The sequence below is a fragment of the Pungitius pungitius genome, chromosome 14 (assembly GCF_949316345.1).
Source record: "Pungitius pungitius chromosome 14, fPunPun2.1, whole genome shotgun sequence".
NCBI lineage: Eukaryota > Metazoa > Chordata > Actinopteri > Perciformes > Gasterosteidae > Pungitius > Pungitius pungitius.
In genome coordinates this window covers 3,171,393-3,194,261 of record NC_084913.1, presented here as the reverse complement: position 1 = coordinate 3,194,261, position 22,869 = coordinate 3,171,393, and the positions used below count along the sequence as shown (strand labels likewise).

The 22,869-nt window shown below is 47.5% G+C and overlaps 1 protein-coding gene across 1 annotated transcript; it reads right to left on the bottom strand.

The window, feature by feature from the left end:
- Positions 1–3: 3 nt before the first annotated feature.
- On the bottom strand, positions 4–22,775 carry mark3a (MAP/microtubule affinity-regulating kinase 3a). Its single transcript, XM_037486973.2, is given in 19 exon segments — positions 4–861; positions 1,647–1,691; positions 5,286–5,312; positions 5,903–6,009; positions 6,011–6,176; positions 7,870–7,985; positions 8,168–8,385; positions 8,549–8,690; positions 8,895–9,007; positions 10,070–10,169; positions 11,350–11,469; positions 11,602–11,838; positions 12,454–12,510; positions 13,002–13,072; positions 14,580–14,645; positions 15,753–15,801; positions 18,435–18,488; positions 18,591–18,773; positions 22,091–22,775. Coding segments are annotated over 19 exon segments (2,268 nt in total). The 5' UTR covers positions 22,142–22,775; the 3' UTR covers positions 4–515.
- Between the last annotated feature and the right edge of the window lie 94 nt (positions 22,776–22,869).

Below are 22,869 nucleotides of genomic sequence, written 5' to 3'. Positions count from 1 at the left end.
CACTTTCAAGTTGATACACTTTAATTGAGACATGGGTGACCCTTAAACCATGTGACCATTTACAGACTCCACATCTCTAGTTTTTAAACGAAATACAAAAAGAACAATGCGTATTGCAGTGAAGCCTTGTGGAAAGTAGATTATTTACACTGAAAACAAAAAGAAAACTACATCATTTGTTTTGATTTTTCCCAGCAGGAAAAATCAAAACAAAAAAAGATGAAATAAATAAGAATAGAAATGTTTCATTGTTTTGTCCACATTCACAGCACGACAAATCATATTCAACTCATTAATGTCGGCCTCAACAGACAGATATTAGTAGGTAATTCAGTGATTATTGCCAAAAGCCTTAATCTATACATTAGAATATTCAATACATACTCTGTATTTTGTTTTAAAAAAAGGAGACATTTGGAAACTGCTACTTGGATGATTGTACAGCTTAAATACTTCTAGATATATATATTTATATACTTTGAACCCCCCCCCTTTTTTTTTTCTTTCTCTTTTGCTCATAGCTTTAACTCGTTGGCAACTTTGGAAGCAATGTTTTTGAAAGCGATGGACGAGCCGGAGATCCGTTTGAAGCGGACGCCGTTGAGCGAGAGGCGCGGCAGCTTGCAGACCTCCATCTCCCACTGCACCAGGTTCTCCGCCCGCCCGTCCCCGTGCACGCACAGCAGCAGGAAGCTCTCTTGCTGCTCGTAGTCGCAGTTGTTGGCGTCGAGCACCTTGCGGATCTCCCGCATGATGTCACAGGCCTCCATGGAGCTGGTGGTCCTCATACTCCAAGTGAATCGGAGGGCGCGGGGTTTACCGTCTTTGTTTTCCCCTTTTTGATCCCCAGGTACATGGCGACTGTGGAAGGAACGCGTGCACAGGTGTGAGTTTTAGATCCTTTGAAACGCGCGGCTCGCCAGGATCCCCCCCCCAAAAAAAAGAACAGTTTGAACTCTGAGGGTTTTATTCGCTTCCCTGCCGGGAGTTATGATGAGATCCCTGCCAGACGTCATTTCTCTGGATGTTGTGTTTTCTTTAACATCATGGTCGGGTTTAACGGGAATATTTATCGCCCGTATTGCTCATCCAACTCTCGGCACAAAAGTGAATTTCCCGTTTGAGAGCCTCAAACACAAATAATCATTACATTCAAACACAATCATTACATTCAAGTCAAAGCTCTGCGTTACTTTACGGAATCACTCGTCACAGACATGTTTCTCTTGATTTCCTTCAAACAACATGTGTCTGCATTTTGTAAATATTTAACTCTAAGAAAAATAAGAGCTCAAGTCAAAACGTGACAATGAGCAGATCATTAGTTTTCATACATTTAAGTGGATTTGGTTCCAATTGGATCGAATCTTGTTTTTTTTAAACGTAACAAGTTGTTTCAATTTATTTAACATCCATTTGAGTTTTCCAGAAAAGCTGTGACTGAATGTAATATCAAACACGTCCATGCTGCTTCATTTCTTTAAGCGCATGCCAACAGAGCAGAGACATCCCAGCTGAGAGGGCTTCCTGTGAGGGAGAGGAGCAGCTGGAGTTTACCGAAGACAATACGAACATTTAAGGAGCAACAACACACAGCAGGGGGGGTGGGGGGGGGGGGGGGGGGGGGTATGATGGAGGCTGCTCACCTTGAGCCCTCAAGTCTCCCGTTTCTCTCAAACTCTGTTGAGACTCTGGGGACCACGAGAAGATCAGACAAGGAGGAGGAAAAACAAGAAAAAAAGATGTGGATTGTGCATGATGAATTACTTCAACATCAACATCAGAGAAAGAGCCACTGCGTGCAAATAAGAAGAAGAAGAAGAAGGAAGAGAGTGACACCGATGTGAAAACAAACTACGAGAGCCACCACCGAACACACAAAAATACAAAGACATGGACGCCTTTCTTTCACATCCTGTGAAGGATCATGATGATAAATAAAAAAAATACATGAAAAAAAAACAGTGATGAATGTTCTCAAAACCAACAATTCACAGAAAACGTCTGCACACAGAAATGCATCTTGGTCTTGTGACCCAGGAGAGCAGAAGCAGAGCTTCAGATGAGCTTCAGCGGCTTATTGATCAGCAACTTTCCTCCTCTAAACTCAAAATGCTAAATCTAGATTACCTACTCCCTATTTTAGGTGTGTAAGTAGAAATGGGCTCAAGCTCCGCCCACTGAAGCCCATGAGCCAAAAGCTCCAGAAAAGGCTCGGAAGTCAAGTAAGACGTTTGATGTTAAATGTTCCAAACTTGTTTAAAACCAATGAAAAAAATAAAAAATGTGTCAAGTATAAATATGGAAAAATAATTCCATTACAATCGTGTGGCTTTAACTTGATAAAAGTATCACTACTTTAAAGCCTAAACTAAACAGAACTCCGATTCATGAAGCTTTTGTGTATTGTTATCAAAGTGGAGGAGCGAGAACAGGAAGTGTGCGATGCAACGTGAGATGTTGCGCAACACGCCGTATTTACAATAAAGAATCTCCTGGTTTTATTCTAACGTGGACGAAGAGACAAAATGACCCTCATTTAGTCAAAGGTGATTATACTTTATACCGGCTTAGTATATTACATGTTCTGTGCCTGTTCACGTAGACACACAGATCTGTCTGTCTGAAATTAATCTTGTAAAGTTCATTTTAAATATTAGTTATTATTTGCGTCGCTGTAAATGTATCTTTAGTTATTTGTGAATTTCTACTGTGGAGACTCCTCTTTCTTAAACAATGAAGTATGCTTTGTATTGACATTTTTTACTAATACTTCATGTAATTTGCTGGATTTGACAAAAACATTTTTACTCATCATACCTTATTTTTGATGTTTTTCAAAATAAAATTGGATAAAAAGCATTTTATCCATAAGGTGTCCATAAAAAACCCAGCAACACCTTCTACTGGTCTCTGAATAACTACAAACACGAGGAGAACGTCTGCGTGTACCACAAAAGATTAAAATAAGCAGAAATCTCCCTGCTCCCTTTACTGTTATCAGTCTCCCAGCATGCACTGCAGCCTGAGAACAGAGACAACAACAAAAGAAAAAAAAAAAAAAGATACAGGACGAGGGTGGAGGAGGACGTGAGTCCGAGCCCCCCCGACAGCTCGAGACACTCGACAACAAGAGGACAAGAGGACAGACGGGACCGACAGCTGGTCCCGGGTCAGTCAGAGAGGCTGTGAAAGAGCGGGGGGGGGGGGGGGGGGGGGGGGGGGTGAGAGGGTGAGGGAGTCCCTCCACATAACTCAAGACTTTATCTCAAGAGGAAGAGGGATGAAAACAGCCCCTTACTCTAGATCTTCATCTTCCTACAACTCTCTATATCTTCTGCTCCTGAATCTGAAAAGAAAAAACGGGAATCTGAAAAAATATTCCTCAAAATGGACACGTGACAAGAAAAAAAAAAAAAAATAAAAAAAAATAAAGAACCAAGAGCGAGAGGGAAAGGATATAAAAATGCATGGACACGAGGACAGGCCGTGGAGGAGGATGAGAAGGAAGGACAGCTGAGGAGACACTGGAGGGCAGAGGACTTACTAAGGCTCCTTCCTCCCTGGGTGGAGGGGGGGGCAGGCCCTGTTTTGGCCGTCTGCCGTTTGGCCGGGTCAATACTGACCCTGAGAGGAGAGGAAGAGCAGCGAGAGGTCAAAAGGTTAAAAAGGACACAGGAAGGTTAGGAAGACAAAAAAAACACAAACTGTGGAGGAGGAGGGACTGAACCTAAAAAGGCCCTGAGGAGGAGGAGGAGGAAGAGGAGGAGGACAACAGCTCTGTGGTTCAAGTCCCTGAATGCGTTGAAAGGTGCCGAGGTTCAAAAGTCAAACGGAGTAAAACGTTCTCAGACAAGTCAGAAATAATTACACAGTGATTAATGAACGTTATAATTCAGCTGGTTAAAATAACCAATAAATACTAAAAAAATCATAAAAAATGAAACTATTGTCCATCATTTTATCGCTTTAATTCTTTTTAGTTATAGACGGCAACTGACAACTGGTTTATTTAGTAATTTATCTGTTGGCCGTTTGGTTGATTTGAATAAATCAATAAAAGTTTTGATACTAGGAGTTTCATATTTACAGTAAAATAGATTAAGTTTACGGTATTTGTTGGTTGTTGTTACCAACTGATCGATATATAAATAAAGCTCATGAACATATTTTTATACTCTTGGTGTTCAGGAACATTTTTGACTCGTCTAATAATATTTTACTACATTTCGACTCCACAGAAAATGAACAAACATAAAAAAAAGTGAGGTGATGGATGACAGAAGGCTGATGATGACGATGATGAATCCAGAGCGCTGGAGGATGAAGATTATTCCACAACCAGCCCCCAGAGGGCGCTGCTGAGCCGCCAGACGGGAACCTGCAAGGGCCAAAAAACACCTCCTCCGGGTCCTCGCAAAAAGCTTCATTTCCTTGTTTTTCACACCGCGACCTCATTAAGGGAGGGCCGAGGCGGGAGTTAAGAGGAGAGTCCCAAATTGTTTTCATGTCACGCAAGAACACCTTCAATTCTTCTTAAAAGGATTCCCAGAAAGCCCAGAAAATTCTGGAACCAAAACTAAACAGACGCTTGTGAGACAGAAGGATCGAACGAGGTCTTTAAAAGAGATATTTACTTTCAGTCTAAGCACAGAACACAAAGGCTTTGAAAGCAGTCCTCCGTTCAACGGGTAAATCCATCATGAAAAATCGGATCTGAGCCGCGAGGCAAGAAAAAAATAAAAATAAAAATCAAATCTAGGTTTAATGTTGAACAAATGGAGCAGAATAAAGTCTCAGGCTCCGTCTAAAATGTGACGTTAACATCAGCGAAGGAGAGGAAGGAAACAGCGATCGACGGCGGCTGAGAGGACCAGCATGCATCAGCAGTCGATTAGTGGCAAGCTGCTCGCAACCGACTCATCGAGTCCGGTCCGCCTCGACCAATCGGCTTCATCCACTCAGCCCCCCCCCCCCCCCTCTTCCAGGTACGTGCACACGCACACAGCACCAGCTCCCACGCCACCTGCCCTACGACCAGGTTTTGCTGTGGATCACGTGCTGATGAATCTGAAGCGCGTGCGCGTGCACGTGCGTGTGCACGGACCCGCGGGGCGTTTGCCTGCAGCCATGCGGCGTGTTAGTCAGTGCCAGCAGCCTCCACGCGCTCTCCATCGAGGGAGTCGTTGTGCTTTTCTTCATCAGGGAAATCGTTCTGGTTAATTTGAGGGGTTTTTTGGGGGGGGGTGGAGCAAAAAAAAAAAAAAGGTGGGAAAGAGTCCTACCTTTTGGTAAACCTGAATGACATGTTTCTACAACAGAATCAGACAAAGAGACAGGGACAATGGTGAAGGGAGGCGTGAGAGGAGGGGGGGGGGTGAGTCTGAATGAACACGTGGTGATTGATTGAAATCAAACAGTTTCCTTTTATTTATTGGGGCCGCTGTCCTTCAGTGTCTGCGGATCATTTCCCTCGTTGAATAAAAGAATTATAAATCTAAATACACCTAAATTAAGTGATGGTAAATACGTTTATTCTAAACATACTTTGACTTATTGATTCGGATTATGATATTAATGAATATTTGTAGAGGAAGTTCATTTCTCTGAGTGCTGAGTTTATCACACGAGGTTTTATGCACTTTACGTAATAGTTATTTTTACCAGCCAAGAGCTCGGTGTGATTTCACCGTCTCACACCCCGACGCTTCAAAGTACGCAAATCTCTTTGCAACCGTTACGCAAGAAAAATGATCCGCAGGCGGCAAGAGGCTCTGAACCCGCCGTCCAGGCAGCGGCGGATAAAACAAATCACTTCAAACAGGAATTAAAAGAGGAATAAAACAACAGTGCGAGAGCGACAGGAGAGTTAAACCAGGCCGCCACCCCCCCCCTCGCCTACCTGCGGGTGAGCTTGGAGGTGAGCTTGGAGAAGAGGTTGCTGGTCCCACGGCTGCGGGTCTGGGAGAGGAGCGTGGCGTCGTGGGACAGCGTGGGCGAGGCGGGGGGGGCCGTTGTAGGTGGCCGTGCGGCGGTCCCTCAGCTGGCCGCCGTGGAAGGTGCTGCGGCTGGCGGTGCCCCGCGGGAAGCGCAGGCGGTCCGGCGTGGAGGCGTTGGCGATGCTGTTGATGGACGCCACCGGGTTCCTCTGGCCGCCGGGCGACGCTGCAACGCTGCTGGAAAAGCGGGGGGGGGGGGGGGGGGCGACAGTGTTTGACCACACGTTCTCTCCACTGCAGACCTCACAGGCCGTCACTTTGTCTGCTATGAGCCCAGGTTAGTGTGGATCAGCGTGAAGAAGCAAACTAAACATTTTTATATTCTACTGACGCTACAAGAGCAAAGTGAAGGTCAAAGGTTAACCCCCCCTCACCCAACAGATCACTTTTCACTCCTTATCTTTTAAAATGTCTCCTGCGTGGATTAATGCTGTTGCCCTGGCGATTAAATGAATGATTCCTGCAGGTTAGATGTGGTCAGGGTGGGAAATTAAATGAAAAACTAACATCCAGTTGAAGTAGCTGCTGGATTAAGACTCGTTTTCAGTGTGGGAGATAAAACGAGTCTTCATCACCTTGTTTATTTGTGCTTCTGGTCAAATCTCTGCCCTCTAACTGCTGTTCCTCCACTCGCATGTCACAGAGGAGAATGAGCGTATTTATTCCTACTTTAATAGTCAGCCACATGTTCCCGATTGACCGTCACAGGGCCCCCTTCATTCGCTCAGGACACCCGGAAAACTGATTACAGACCAAGCAACGGGTCCGTGAGGGAGATTTGACCAGAGAGGAGCCTTCTGCGTTCACTTCCCACCCTGAGCATCGAGCCGCTGATGTGAGCGGGACCCCGGAGTTAAAGAGTCAGAGAGGGGGAGGCGAGGTGGGGGGGTGGGGGGGTGGGGGGGTGGGGTAAGAGGCGGAGCTCGGATCACGGGTTGGGTACGGGGGAGGAGGTCTGGACACGGCAGACGAACGTCTCCTCCAGTTCCAGCAGGGAAAAATCAGTGAGGATTCATATTTCTTCTTCAGTGTCTGAAACCAACGCCTCGTCCCAGGTGACATCACTAGTTCATCCCATTCAGTCCCATTCACCCCCACCGAAATCACGTTTATTTATTCAAACAGACAACTATTGGTTCGTTTCCTTCAGGACTGTGAACCACGAGCGAATCACAAACAGGAGAAGTCGTGAAGACAACACCTGCCCCCGGGGGGGGGGGGGGGGGCGACGAGCATCGATTTCAGACACTGACCACCAAGGCAACCGCCGCTTCTTTTGGTTCCTGTGGTTCAGCCGCGGGGTTAAAGAGCGTGAAGCGGGCTGGATGTGTGGGGTGAGCGGGGCGGGGGGAGGGGGGGCAGACATGAGACACAGACAGGGTGGTGCAGGGTGGCGCTGGGGGAGGCCCTGTCGTCTTACTTGGGCGAGCAGTAGTCCAGGGCGTAGTAGGAGTGGGGCAGCGTGGCCCAGCCCGCCGGGCCGGCGTTCTGGTACCTCAGCCGCACCGAACCGGACGAGGCACCGAACGCGGCGCCCGCAAAGCCGGAGGAGGGGCTAGTGGCGCGCGCCATCTCAGTCATGCTGCTCATGCCGCGGTGAGAAGTGGAAAAAAAAAAAGAATCCCGACCCCCCCCCCCAAAACCCGAAAACCACAAACACACAGGTAGAAATGAGAAAAATGAACACGAGGGTGAGTGGAAAGAAAGAAGAAAGAATTGAAAACAGAAAGAGGAACGAAAAAAAAACCCAAAAACCAAAAACCCAGCACGAGTTGAGAAGCCGTCGGCGTTGAATCGGACCACATTCAGCTTAAAAAAAAAAAAAAAAAAACAGAGGCAGAACGCTGGTGAAAGGAAAGCAGAGTCTCACCTGTTCTCCTTCCCGTTGGGGATGACGGACAGCCGGTCGCCGTTGTTCCGGTCGCTGCAGACGTACGTGTTCCTCCGGGTCATCCCCGCCGCCGCCGCCACCGCCGCCGCGTTGCTCTGCAGACAGAACCACACGTTTCACTCATCGTTTCAAGGATCCGCCAAATGCCAATGACGGTTTAAAAGGAGGAATAATAGAAATATGCATAAATATCAAAGAATTAACGAGGGACAGAAAGACAGGTTGGATTCATTTAAATATGTACGTTTGTACAGAATAAATCCGCCCAGCGACTCACGCTCGATCCGGTGGTGGCGCCTTTCCTGCGGTCGGGGATGTCGGCCTTGTTGGGGTTGTTGGCGTTGCCCAGCAGGGGGGAGGCGGGCGGAGCGCCGCGCCCCCCCGGCGTGCTGGGTTTACGCATCTGGACTCCACCTTCCTCCTTGGCGCTGTTCTCCGCTGTGGTGGTCTGACTCCTCTTTGGGTGGGACATCCCAGGAGGGACGTTCTGACCGACTGGGGAAGGGTTGGGGGGGGGGGCGAGGAGGAGGGGGGGGAGATGGAGGTGAGCTCTGTCATTAAAGCTGCAGAAGTCACAGATAGGAAAGTTGCGATGTAACGCGACACCAGAGAAGGAGCTCCTTCCTCCTTCCTCCTCCTCCTCCTCCTTCCTCCTCACCCTGTTCGCTGTAGCGCCTCTGCTTGGAGGAGACGCTGCGTTGCACCTTGAGGTGGGAGGGCGACTGTCCGTTGAGCTCGCTGCTCGGCCTCGCCTTGGCCAGAGACAAGTTGCTGCTGGAGGCCGAATCAGTGGGCTCCATCTGCAGGAAGGAGGGAAGGAACGGGTACTTTTAATCAACACCGTATTTTGAGATGCGTCTACTTTTCTTTAAATTGTTACCTTTGTACCATTAGATCTTTTTTAAAATTTTCTGTTTAGTTCGTTAGTCATTTGTTTTATACACTTGATTCCAGGTTCATCATACAGTACTAACAATAAGTAAGCATAGCACTATTGTTGGTACCTCGGAGGCCTTGCGGCCCAGCAGCAGGTAGGAGGCTGTGATCTCGTCATACTTCATCTTGGCCAAAGACTCCTGGATCTCCTCCAGGTTGTAGCCCATCCCGACCATCACATCTGCACAGAGCGAACAGCAGCAAGGACTTCGTGAACAACATCTACATGAAGACAGATTACCAACAGCAGGAAGATCACACACACACACACACACTCTCTCTTCCTCTCCCATCCTCCAGGTCACGTTTGTAGCCTCCTGCTCCGGCTCTGTGTGTGTGTGTGTGTGTGTTTGCTTTTGCGTATGTGATGACATAACAAAGGCTTCTAGCCTTTCATCTTAACACATGGCATTAATCTTTAAAAGACGTACTCCATCGGCAGGGTGGCGGCGCACACGGAGACTAAAGATGCTCAGATGAGTCACGAGCAGGTCGGATTTATTCGGCCTGGTTTTAAAGATCAAATCTCTTTATAGATTTAAAGAAATATCTGCTGCCGGAAAGAAGAGCAGCTCCTTCAAGCCGCCAGATGGAAAAGCAGATTTCCTCTGAAACTGTCGCCACAGGCTGTAAAAACATTGTTAGGAAAAGAAAGAAAGCTCAGCCTAAAAGGGTGATATTTCTCTTCACTGAGCCCAGCTGCGCGCTTCCTTTCGTGGGATTAAATCCTCCCGACGAATCTAGTAAAAGAACCTTCTCGTTCTGGGGGCGCAGAGCCAGGAGAAACGAGAAGGTCCTGTGACATCACAACGCCCTTCAGGACGTAATTCTGTCTGAAAATGTGAAACAGAAAGCCGCCGATCAAAGTCCCCGAGAACTTAAATTGACGTTTTTAACTCACTTTGGTGGATCGGAATAAAATGAATTCCTAGATTGAATCGATGGTCCGTGTGCAAGAGAATGAGTCCATAAGACAGCAGTGTGTTGATCTGACGTCACGTAATTAAGTGTACGTGGGATCCCCAACGTGACATTAATGAAATGAAATAAAGGACGACGCCTCATGGGGCCTTTACGTAAGACTCCCCCCCCACCCCCCCGACCCGTCTCTCTGCATGCAGCAGCACAGCTCCTGTTTATTTATTCATCATCATGTTTCATCTCCTCTGCTCTGGAGGAAGGGGGGGGGCAGCTTTGTGTGGAGCAGCGTTAACGTTTCTGTGATCGAGGCAGAAGGTTTTACCGATTCTCTTCTGATCCGTGATGTCCAGCTCCGGTTCGATGTACGGCTTCAGCTCGTCCTCCTCAAACCCGGCGTTGATCCATCGATCCTTCATGATTTGCTGCAAATAGACAAACCGTTAGCAGCCGATTGATGACTTTTATGTTTCAGAATCAGACCAATCGGAGCGATCTAAAATTTATAAAAAGGATCTTTCTTAATGGTTTGAATATTATTTACATTTAATCCCCTTACTTTATTGAATTTAAGCTGTAAAATGTTGCTCTATTTTGAAGCTCATAAATCATTTATTGCATTAAAGTGGCAAACTGTTATTTATTCACCACTTCATTGTAAGGAAGTTGTAAAATAAAGTTGAATTTGTTAACTTTCTGATGGACAAATTTAAATCTAAAAGATTAAAGAAAGTAGGATTTTGGTAAAGCACATTTTTACTTTCACTCTTTAAAGAAGAGGTTTATCATCATAGAACGTAGATTATAAATTATCCGCATCTCATTAGTTAGGCTCTTTTATTTTTAATTTGCAGCTGATCAAATGGCTCTCTGGGGGGGGAATAATAAAAGGTCGGAGCCAAACTAATCACGGCCGGTCAGGCTTTGACGTCACAGCAGCTTCTGCCACCATCCAGGTCCTGGAGAGCCGTAGCGATGAAGGATGTTTACGTGTTGATGGCGAGCGGCGCCACGTCTACAGAGGGAAGGAAGCTCGTTCACACTTCTCAGCTCTGAGATCTCGGCGTCCTTCCTCATCCTCCCACACAAACCGCTCTAACCGTTTGAACCTCAGCAGACGCTCGAAAAACTAAAAAAAACATGTCAAAATTCTATCATCCGGTTGGTAATTGTAGCTAATTATGTCATTATGTTTCATGGCATGAACTTCTTCAGGAGGTCCCAACTTGTAGCGCTCTCACAGCCGGCCGTTTCTATGGCAACGGGTCGGCTACGGCGTCCGAACCGGTCAGATCCTTTAAACTCTGCTCTACTCCCTTCGACACGGACTCAAAGACGAGGGCGGGCAAGCGGACAAAAGCCCATTTTGGAACAAGAATGGCGGTTTATTATTCATGGTTACGACATCAGAAAGGAGAGCGTGGGCCGGGGAGAGAAGGAGAAAAAACAACAACAACAACAACAACAACACAGGCCAGCGTGGGCGTCAGAGGAGGAGATGCAGGGTGAGGAGGGAAGATGACATTCTCCACTGGGAGGGGGGGGGGGGGGGGGGGTGAGATAAGAATTGAGAGGTATATTTACATTTTCTGCGTCCTCCCTCACCTCGAGCGTCCCCCGCTTGGACGGGTTGAGCACCAGGAAGCGTTTGAGGAGGTTCTCGCAGTCCGTGGACATGTAGAAGGGGATGCGGTACTTCCCGCGCAGCACGCGCTCGCGCAGCTCCTGCAGGGGAGGACGTTAGCAGAGACGCTCAAACTACGGGTCACAGCTCCAAAGGCATCAGTTGCATCTCCTGGTGATGAAGACATCTCCAGGTAGCATGCGTTAACTTGATGACGCCTCTGACCGCCCCACCTTCAGGTTCTGGCCGTCGAAGGGCAGCGAGCCGCTGACCAGCGTGTACAGGATGACCCCGAGGCTCCACACGTCCACCTCGGGCCCGTCGTACTTCTTCCCCTGGAAGAGCTCGGGCGCGGCGTAGGGCGGCGACCCGCAGAACGTGTCCAGCTTGTTGCCCATCGTGAACTCGTTGCTGAAGCCGAAGTCGGCGATCTTGATGTTCATGTCGGCGTCGAGGAGCAGGTTCTCCGCCTGAGGAGAGCCGTTACGAGCATTTTCACCTCAAAGCTCCTTTTATTAACTACGGAAAAGCTGCTCTGAATGCGTCCACATCGATTACATCGATACAGTCTCACCTGAAAACAAAACTCCTTCAATATTGCCTTTTTAATGTAAATTACATGTTATTCAGCGTGTTTTATTGAAACTCTAGTCGACTGATCGTTTATCATCTAAGTAGCACTTAGTGCAGCGAAAGAGCCCAAAAACCGCAGGCGGGGACTTAAAACTCCAAACATCTGCAGACACGCAGCTGTGGGCCAGAGACTAATTAGGAGGCGGAAGAAGAGAGAAGAAAACAATCTTGCGCTGATCTGGAGGACTGAACCGCGAGGGGTAAACGCCTCTCGCCTTTAATCTCAGCCGGTGACGCTGCCGACGCCTGAAAGGACTGTGGTTCAAATCTCTCTCCGCGATCACACCTGTGTCAGCCGCGTGAACCTTTGCCTCCGACGCGCGTCACGCGGTGGAGAAACCTTGCAAATTTCAACCCTTCGTTACGATGGGTTTCTTCTCAGCGCAATCGGGCAGATCGCCCCGTTTCTGCAGCTCGGACGCAATTCAACTGACGCGGAGCTCGTGTCTCACCTTGAGGTCCCTGTGAACGATGTGCTTCTGGTGGCAGTACTGCACCGCCGATACAATCTGCAGGAGGACAAAAAAAAAAAAAAAAAAAAAAGACGAGGCGGGGTTGAGTTGAATGTCTGTTGTGTTCTCAGGCCGCAATAAAAGGATGTGGTGAAAGGAGGAGGAGGAGGAGGAGGAGGAGGTGCTGTCGGCGCAGACAGGAAAGATCAAACGTAATGCGGTTGAAGCTGAAGATACCAGGAGGGAGAGACAGCTTCTCAGGGCTGTGAAGCCTCGGGTTCGTCATTTAGACGATTCAAACGGAAGTCAAAACACACTCAGAGAAGATTAAAGTAAAAAAAAAAAAAAAAAAACCTGTCAATCACAGTAAGCCCCGCCCCCAAAAGCATCCCCTGCTTCGGGGTCTATTGACTCCCTCCAAGATTTTCAAAAACATTTAGGGGGGGGGGGGAGGTTTCTTGGCACTCAGCTCAGATGTTTGAAGGGGGGGGGGGGGGGGGAAGAGAGGTGTGAAACCAGAACAGTGCAGGGGGGAGACAGCCAGGTACCTGTCTAAATTTAGCTCTGGCCTCTTTTTCCTTCATCCGTCCGTGTGCGACCAGGTAGTCAAACACCTCCCCTGCAGAGACAAAAGGGACAAAAGGGGGGCAACGAGTGAGAAGTCGCAGACGAACAGGAAACCGGTGAATCACAACTTCTGAAGACACGCGGACGAGAATAACTTCTCCTCCTCGAGCAGCTGCGGCGCTTCGAGGGCGTTCGTCGAGCTCGGCGCCGCCTCCTCCACGCCGAGCCGCTCCCCCCCCCCCCCAGCAGACCCTTCCATCGACCCACGCTCACTCCCAGCCAAAACGTGACTAAGTGTGCGCCTCGAGCGGCTGCTGTGCACGTGTGTGTGTGTGTGTGTGTGTGTGTGTGTGTCGAGGCAGAAACAGGAACTAAAGAGAGCCACATCTCTCCCCGTCCTCGGAGGCCTCCCACTCGCTGGCGCCCCGACCCGCGGAGGCCGAGCGCGCGTCTCCGCTCCTCGCGGCTCTGACTCAGCCACCGCCGCCGCCGCGCGCCAGCTAACGCTTAGCGCGTCGCAGGCGAAAAGGGCGCGGCGTGCACGGCGCGCGGGGACAAGAGCCGGAACACAAGACCCACGTGAGGAGCCCCCGATGCGCTGAGACGGGGGAGATGGAAATAGGTTCCTTAATAATTTAATAACGCAGAGGAAACCTCTGCAGCTGCATTTGGTAAAACAAAACGGCTCTTAAAAAAAAAAAGCACGCCGACACGGCGGTGTTTTACTGGTTCATCGGGATCTGAAACAAAAGAGCAGCGGACACGGATTTGGAGATTTAAAAAGAATCAAATTAAACTACGAGTTTCTAGAAAATCACCCGGTTTGGTGGGTTTATGGTTGGTGGGCGGATCCAGACGAGATGGATCCGTCTTTCTACGGACGGACGTTAAAGTCACCGACCAGCTGGTGAATTTGAGTTCCCGCCAATCCTGGAGAGATTCCAGGATCACGTGATCCAAAAAGGTCACCTTGAGAATCCACAGAATCAAAACTCAGAGACATATTAGATTTGTTTCAAGCCGACGTCTCAAGAGTCTCTGCGGTAACGCGATTTGCTTCGCCGGCGATCACGCCCCCTTTTTCCAAGTGACGGATGACCGTGTGACGCCGCATCCAAAAGGACAATTTACAGGAGGCGTTACGCGACGTGCCCTCTGACAGCCGGCGACGCCGCTCTGAGTCACTGTTTTTCTGCTCGTCGCTGAAGCTTCTGCTGGAAATGTTTTTCTCACATTTGATATTTATGATAATGAGGCGCTGCTTCACCTTCACGGCGACATACGTCTCCATCGCGTCTCCGGGGCTGCAGGAGGTCCGTTTGCTGATCTTTATGTGGTTGGGAGTTTGTGTTAAAATCAGCCCGATTGGATGAATTGAGTCTTTGAAGCAGCAACTTAACGGACTCAGGCAGCGATTAGTAGTAAACGACTCCACTCTTATGTGCAAATTGAACACAGTTTCTCCATCCAGCTGTTTTTTCAACCTTCTGCTTATTCTGACTTCCGATCTAAATCATACGAAGGTCCCCACGCCGTTAACAGCTTTATTTCTGCCTCACCTCCGCTGGCGTACTCCATCACCAGGTAGAGCGTCCTCTCCGTCTCGATCACCTCAAAGAGCTTGACTAGAGGCAGAGAGGGAGGAAGGGGGGGGGGATTATTAATACAATCATGGTAAAAGGTGCACGCAGTTCTATCAGAGATGTGATGGACACAAATGATGAAAACATTTTCCAAAAGGGGTAAAGTAGAGGAAGTGTGAGGAGCAAAACTAAACAGCAAAGAAGTTTAAGAAGCATATTGTTTAAGGGATGATTGCCTGTGATTGATCTGTGTGTGTGTGTGTGTGTGTGTGTGGACCACGTAAGCTCAGCATCCAGCAGCGTGTTTACTGCACGGCCTAAAAGCTGCAGCGTGTGTGCGAGAGCTCGCAGATATAAAAAGAGCGATGAGCGTCTAAATATAGACGAGGTGGGATGGAGACGAGGCCGGAGTAGATGGAGGTTTGGTGGGTATCAGTCTGCAGAGCGCCGGGGAGAGGAAGTGAGAAGTAATCCCCGTTACAAAAAAAAAAAACACACCCGACAGGTTGATCTGGTCAGTGTGTGTGTGTGTGTGTGTGTGTGTGTGTGTGCGCGCTTTGAACAAAAGCCTCCAACTATTGTTGAATCATTGAGGTTGTTCTTCAGGGGAAGTGAAGCCAGATATTTGCTGGATCAAGCTTCTTTAATTGACATTTATTTTGTTCAATGCAGAACTGACAGTGAAGGGAACAAGGGACAGGGAGTAAACAATTGATAATTGATAACAAAGGCTTCTCTGGACCGTAGGTCGTCAGTACATCTAAAAGGAAAACGTCTAAAGGAGAAGCCTGCCGTCTCTCTTCAGTCCGCTGGAGGTCAAACTCATTTGGGGTCGTTGCCTTAAACAAACATTCATTAAATGGAGTCTAATCTCTGACAGCTCGAGGGAACCAAAACTTTAAAAAAAAAAAAAAAGGAACTTTGAAGCTGAGACTGCAAGTTAAAAACAAGTTGTGTTGCAGGATCATGTGACTGCCCAGTAAACAGAGAGGTCAAAGGTCAGACAGTCCCGCATGTCAGGAGGCCTTTAAGCAGAGACAATGTGATGGAGGCTCGATTGATTTTCCCTTTGAGACCGTTCTGACATTTGAAACATCACCACGCGTTTATATCTCAAATCAGAGTTGAGTCTTGAAGCGAATCGCTTACCGATATTTGGGTGATTCAAAATCTTCATTATTCGAACTTCCCTGAAGAGCTGAAATTAAGAGAAAAGTATTATAATCCCCTGTTGGTTTCAAGATGTTAGTGTTATTTTTTATCATCATCATCAACAAGGACATTTGTTACCATCATCTCAGATTCTCCACCTAATGCTCGTTTTTACCGACTAGAGCCTGAACGCATCTCTATGTCAATGAGCCGGGCTAACGCTAACTAGCGCTCGTCCTGCAGATTTCCACGGGGACGTTTTTTGGAGGGAGTGCCTTTACTGCGCCCCAAAGATGATTTCTGAATACTGAAAGCTCTGCAGAAAAACTGATTGAGCAGGTTTATTGGTTTGCAAAGTGATTCAGACAAACACTTTAAGTCATTGTACATCTTCCATTCTCGCGTTAGCAGTTACATAAACCCCACAGCAGGACGCGCTCACTTATTCATTTCGGCACAAAAGCATAATAAATGTTTCATTTGGAAGGGTTGAGACACGTGCACACGGATCACAGCGTTCATCTCTTAAAGGGCAGTTCACCGTTTCCTCCGCCGGGCTCTTTGTGTTTAAGAAGCAGAGGGCTTTGTGTTATTGATCGGCCCTCCTCCCGTCCACGAGACGTATAAAAAGGCTTCATCCATGTTTCATGAGCCTCCAAAGCGTTTTATTACTGACGGAGCAGAACATGAACATTCCTCTCATGTCAAAGTTCAAACAGTCTATTTGCATAAAAAAAAAAAACATTCTAACTGATCAATTAATCAATTACTAATAATAATATAAAACAGCCAGACACACATGCTTACATTGTTAAAAGCGTTAACCGTTGTACTTAGAGATCGTTTTAAAGCTTTTACTTTCAGCATTTTATGAAAAAATAATTCAGTGCGTCACAAAGGAGCAAATGGATCTTAGTGGATTGAAACCAAACCAAACCAAACTGAGGGGATGATTGTGGGGACACAGAGTGAGGAGGAAGAAATGTTTAATTATTGTTACTTATTTAATAAAGGCAAACAGTAAAATCTAGAGCTAAATTTTAAAAAGGACAAATATATAATAAGCCATATTGTACTAGTCTAGAATCAACAGATACTAATAATCAGACTGTTAAATGAGTTCCTCACAAATGTACATTCACTGTTTTTGTTGCTCTAAACGACGCCTCTGCAGCCACAGAAAGAAACGCGTGTTTACATTTAATCACGACCTGAGTCGCCCCCCCCGCTGACCTTTCACCCCGAGAGACCACAAGGCGGTCAGCAGGTCCAAAGAGGGCAGGAGGAGGAAAGAGAAGGAGAAGCAGAGTGGGAGCTCAGAGCGACAGATGTGAACGTCGACGCCTCCAAACCATTAACAACAAAGGCCCAAAATAAACATTTGGGCTTCAGAGACGAGATCCCCCGCCATCAGCCGCTCGCCAGTTCCCTCCGTTACATAAGAGGTCAGGTGGCTCACAGCGAGGGATACAAAGTAAACACCACATGCGATGCCTGAACGTCTTCAGGAAGCAAAGACCTGCAGGGCAACACCTCCAAAGATCCAGAATCAATGTCCATGTGTCTGATCATTTAGGACCAAATGCTGAGCCACCTCACAGCGGTTCCTGTTCCCTCATCCCTCAAACGCAGTGCAATAACCCTTCAACACAAGAGACATCTGCAAACTGTCAAAGCTGCAATAAATAAGCTTCATGCCCTCAAAGGAGCCATGAATCTGACCCACGTCAGGGTTTCCTTCCCCTGCACCAGCCAACCAGGAGAAAAGCTCAACCTATGAATAGAAACATTTAAATCACTTTTAAAAAGCACTAAAAGTATAAAAAGAAGTGGGTTTTGTGCTCTAGCTGCTGGAAATAAACATTAAAAGGACTTTTAAATCCCTGCTGAGCAGCAGCAAAGAAAAAAAAAAGACAAATTCCTTGATGTTCATCAAGCAGGAACCAAAAATAAAAACCAGACCAAAAAGCGAAGACAAAGAGGCCACGGCTTTGTGTGTCATGACTCAGTGTTTTTCTGTGTCCGCCGTGTCACACGGCCGAAGCGCCAAAGGGCCTCCGGGGCACAAAGGACGCAATCAGCGCGGCTTCGGAAAAACTGATGGAAAACCGCCAGCCGTCCTGCTAAGCCCCGCCCCCTCCCGCTCTGACGACAGCCCATGTCGCTCAGAGCGGAGCTCTCAGACGCGAAGCTGCTCCTAAAAGAAGCTTTTTCAAAGGGGAATTAGCAATTTTAAAAAGCGAAGCCTCTTGCAGATTTGGTCGATTTAACGAGAACTGACGACGACCCGGCGAGGACGAGCAGGTCGACGCAGATTCTCTGCAGAAAAGGGCCAAATACTTTCTACGAAACCTTTTAGAAAGTTGCCTTAAGGGGAAAATATGAAAACACCACAAAATCAATCGCTTCAGTTATTTGGGTTTTTCGTACACGGAGGTATTATTACATCTACTGCGGTAATTTCAATAAACACTTTTAATCTGAAGAGGAGCTGAGAATTGAAATCCCCAAAAAGCTCTCAACTCCACACAGGCTCCGTCCCAGCATGCACCGCTTCCCCTTTACACAATTAATGCCCAATCTGTTGTGCTTCATGAATTCATAAACCAATTCTGCCTCAGAGGGCGAGAGCAGAGCACCAGACGGGGGAGGGGGTGAGGGGGGGGGGGTGTAAATTACCTTCTGAAGGCTGTTTGGGTTCAGCTGCGTCTTGTCTATTATCTTGATCGCCACCTGTGGAGAGAAAAAATGTACAAAAGCCAGACGTGAGGAAGAGGAACATCAAATACAATCCTCACCATCCCCCCCCCCCGTTTGGTGCGAGCGGCGCCTCACCTCTCGGCCCGTCAGGATGTGCCGGGCCAGCTTCACCTTGGCGAAGTTGCCCTTGCCGATGGTTTTGAGCAGCCGGTAGTTCCCCACGTGGGGCTGCTGCGGCTCCTCGGAGCCGCGGGATCGGACGCCGGTCCGGGCCGAGCGGGCGCTGACCTCCTGGCGTCCATTGCTGTGGGAGGTGTGCTGCGAGGGGGAGAGGGCGCGTCGTTATTATTATTATTATTTCGTTTGTGCTTGGAAAAAAAAAAAGAAAAGATAATGTTTCCTGTGGAAACAAATCCTTAAAACTGGTGTCATTTGTAGGAAGTCAGAAGCCCAATAAAGATAATCAATTTAAGAACATGTGATGATGCTTACGGAGTTAAATGATTCCACGAGGAGCCTTTGACCCCAGACAACGTCCCCCCCCCCCCCCCCCCCCATCAACGCCATGCTGGCCCGCCAGCAAACAACTCGGGAGCAGATGAAAGAAATTCATTTCACTTTGTGCCTCCTTTTATCGTCTTAACGACCACAAAAGGCCACTGTTTGTGACCCAAAGCCCTTCGGCCCTCCGAGACAAACGATATTAAAACAAAATCTGGCAAGCTGCCGAGTGTGGAAGTAAAGATTTCAACCATGTAACAAAATAAGAGGGTCAATCCATAAGAGCAGCCTGGTTACGACACCAATGTTCTCATTACCGCAGAGAACAATTAATGGAGTTGGTGAGCGGCCAGGGCTCATTGCGTCATCAGACCGCCGGGGAAACGACGTGAACACTTGAGAATGTCTTCTCCTTTAGAGGGTTTATTTCATTATTTATTTATCCTTTATTTATTTATATTATTCACAAACGAACAACACAGAGGGAAAACCTCCCTGAATCTTGAGTAACACCCGATGCATTCTGGTCTTTTATCTTAACTTCAATCACAAGATTCACTCCCCGCTCTCCTGTTGGCCATTGATTTCTTTTTTTTGGGAGGTGGGGGGGTGTAGGGGGGGTGTAGGGGTGTCCGTGTCCCGGTGGCTAAAAGTGAATGGATTGGATCGATACTCGGTGCGGCTCGGTATCGACCGGTGACGCCTCGTTAGCCGACCCCATTCGGCCCAAAGACCAACAACAACAACAGTTTACACCCAAACAAAAGGAAGAAACCTGCCGACGCTCCTGGGGGGGACATCACGCCCCCCCACTCCCACAACACTTTGTGCTTAATACCTACGATAAGATCCCCTTAAAGTCTCTGCTTAGCACCACAAGCCCAATATTTCTGGCCTCCCACAGCGATGGCAGGAGGTATAAATAGGAGAAGGTTACTGCTGAATACCTCAGACAGGAAGAAGAACAAAAGAAAAGCCTGCAGGACACGTTTTCCACTGGCAACACATCACCCACTAATCACTAAAAAAAAACTCACACAAATATGCATTTCTACGCTTCCTAACTACTAAAGACTATTTCCTGCGACAGGCCGAATGTCCCTGGGAAGCCTGTCGGGGGTTTTGGGGGATTTACTCACAAGGCTGCGGTGTCTCCTGGCCTCCCGGGAGCCCGTCATGTTCCTACTGACGATGTCCACAGGAGATCCACACTACACCACCCGGGTCCCAGCTCAGAGAGGAGTGCCACAGGGAGGGGAGGGGGCAGGGGGGAGGGAGGGGGGGGGGGGCACTGATCCCTGTCAAGCCGGCTAAGGGGCGGACACACCGAAACCAGACACAGGGGCCGGTGTCCTTTCGAAAGTAGAAGCACAGAGGAGGAAGCTCCCCACACCCTTCACGCGTCATCGGACGAGCAGGAACTTGTACTTGATTTTCAGTCGACCACATGCATTGTGTCCCACGAGTTACTTTGTGGTTTAGTAATGCAAAAGCACTACAGTGATCAACCTCAACGGGCTGCAAAAATAATGGAGCCACTTTGCGTGATGTGCAATTCTGCTTTAGGTATATTTGGATACAAATACTACGAGTATTCTCCACTATGTTGTACAAAGACAAAGTATGAGAAGACTTCTTCACACCGATCGCCATCATTCATGATTATTTTAACTGATTTTGGCCTCCGCCATCGGACAATCTGAAGGGCCGCAATGTATTGTGGGTTTTTGATTTTGTCCAAAAAGTGCAGGTCCCATTCATTCCTTCCAATGTGGGAAACATCCGGGGGACTCCTCATAGTGCGCAGCTGGGACCTCACCACATTCTCCGTATCCCGTCTCTCAGACTATGAACAGGATGTTTGGATGTGCTTTTCCCGTGATTGACAGTTGTGCTCGTGTGCGATGCAAACATTTCCAGCAGAGTTAAATGCAACCGAAGCTTGATTTAATAGTTGAGTATTACTTCGGGTAACTGCTATAAAACAACGTCTGAAAATGTCTTGTTCTTGCAACACTTAATAATTTAGACGTGGCTTTCAGTCTGTACGGAATTGTTATTATTATTTTATTATACACCGAATGTGACGAGTAGCTTCTGTTGACGCATTGACTCGTTTTATTCTGTAATGTTTTGAACGTCTGTCGGAAAAGACATTTTATACAACGTAATAACTGATATTTCTAAAGAGTTTCCACATTTTGCAATTCCTGAAATTTCTCTCCAGGGATCAATATAAAGTCCCCACGTGTTGTTTGTGCAGGATGAGCGTTATCTCCAGGTGACTCTCTGCTGCTGCTGTGATGACTCATGAGATCCTGATGATTTGACACATTTCAACAATTTGTTGGAATCATTAAAACTCATTGACTTTATGCAAAACAGGGAAGGAGTGCTCAATGAATTAATTATGTTATGTTTCAGCTGTAATTACATTTATGTAATCAACATTGACGGAATCAACATTGACGGATAACATTTTGTTTATTTTTTTTCCACAAAATAAATGATCTTCGGTCTTCACCTTGACGGTTCGTTAATGTACTTTTTTTTTCCTTCTGCACGTTTAAAACGCTAGGAAATATCAAATATCTTTCTTGATTATTAAAACAATGCCTTGCTGTCTTCATCACAAACTATTTTTCAGTTTTAAACTGAAAGACCCGGACCGGATGCTGCAGGGTCGCTACCTTGACAACGCAGTTTTCGGACCGGAGTTATCCCCTGGTCGTGAGGAGGCGGAACCAATAAGGGACGCTGAGCGGTTGAAACCTTTGAGTGACAGGCGGCAGAGCCAATAAGGAGCACGCACAGGGACGACTGTTGCCTGCCAGACTCGGCAGGCAAAGTTACTGTAGTTTGTTCCCCGTTCGGGGCTAAATAGCCTATCTAACGTTAAGTTGAGACGGGAAGTTATGATCTATCACAAAAATAGGATTTGCGTGTAGATGAATCACAGCACGGAGTGAAATTAAACAGCTTGTTGGACGGATGTTTGTTTACGATTTGGTGACAAAGTGTGAAGCTAACAGTCCAATTAGGCAATATAATAAGCAGATATATCAGCACAATATCCCCTTCCTTTTTAATTCAAAATGATCAGAAATGCCAAATAAACAACCCTTTATACTCACACTCTCAGTCACCTTCTCGTTGACCGTTGGCAGAGGAGTTTTTGTTGACATCTCTTTTATTTGTCCTTAATCCCACCAGTCGCCGTCTGATGACTCCGCCACCCACCAAAAAGAAAAAATATCCCCCGACACTTCCTTTACTCCGGTAACCGGAAAGAATCCCCGTAGCTTATGGCGTTGCGGTGCAGCTGGGCTCTCCGGGGGGAAGCTGTCTCCGCATGGATCGTGACAATTTTCAACACCAAACCGGACGTGTTAGAACCGAGCACCTGAACTGTAGGGGACCGGAATAAAAAAAAATCCCTCACTAAAAAAATAATTTAGAAAAATACCGTAACAATCTGAGGTTCGCTTACTCACATGACGCGTAACCCTCGGGCCCAGGTGTAAAACTCGAATCAGTGCCCGTGTCAAGTGAAGCTAACTAAAGTAACGTTAAGGCGATGTTGGTCGCCACTTCAAAAAAACAGAATTAGCCCCCAAAGGTTGTATTCTTTCCCTCAAAAAACTGTTTAAAAGGAAGCCATGGCGTCGAGTGTCACCGTCCGGTGTTTCCAGGAGGGATTCACGAGGTTTCGGTGACTAAAATACTCGCCGTCGAGTCGGATTTCTTCCATCTCCGACGACCCAAAGTGAAGCTGCTCCGTCTGTTTTAGGTGGGACCAAAATGGCTACTCAGCGGCTGGGCTGGATTAGGCTGCGTTCAGGGACCGCGGTAAGGCTCCGACGTCAGAGTGTTTTCATAAGCAGTCGAAAGACCAACTTTTCGTCGTCAACAA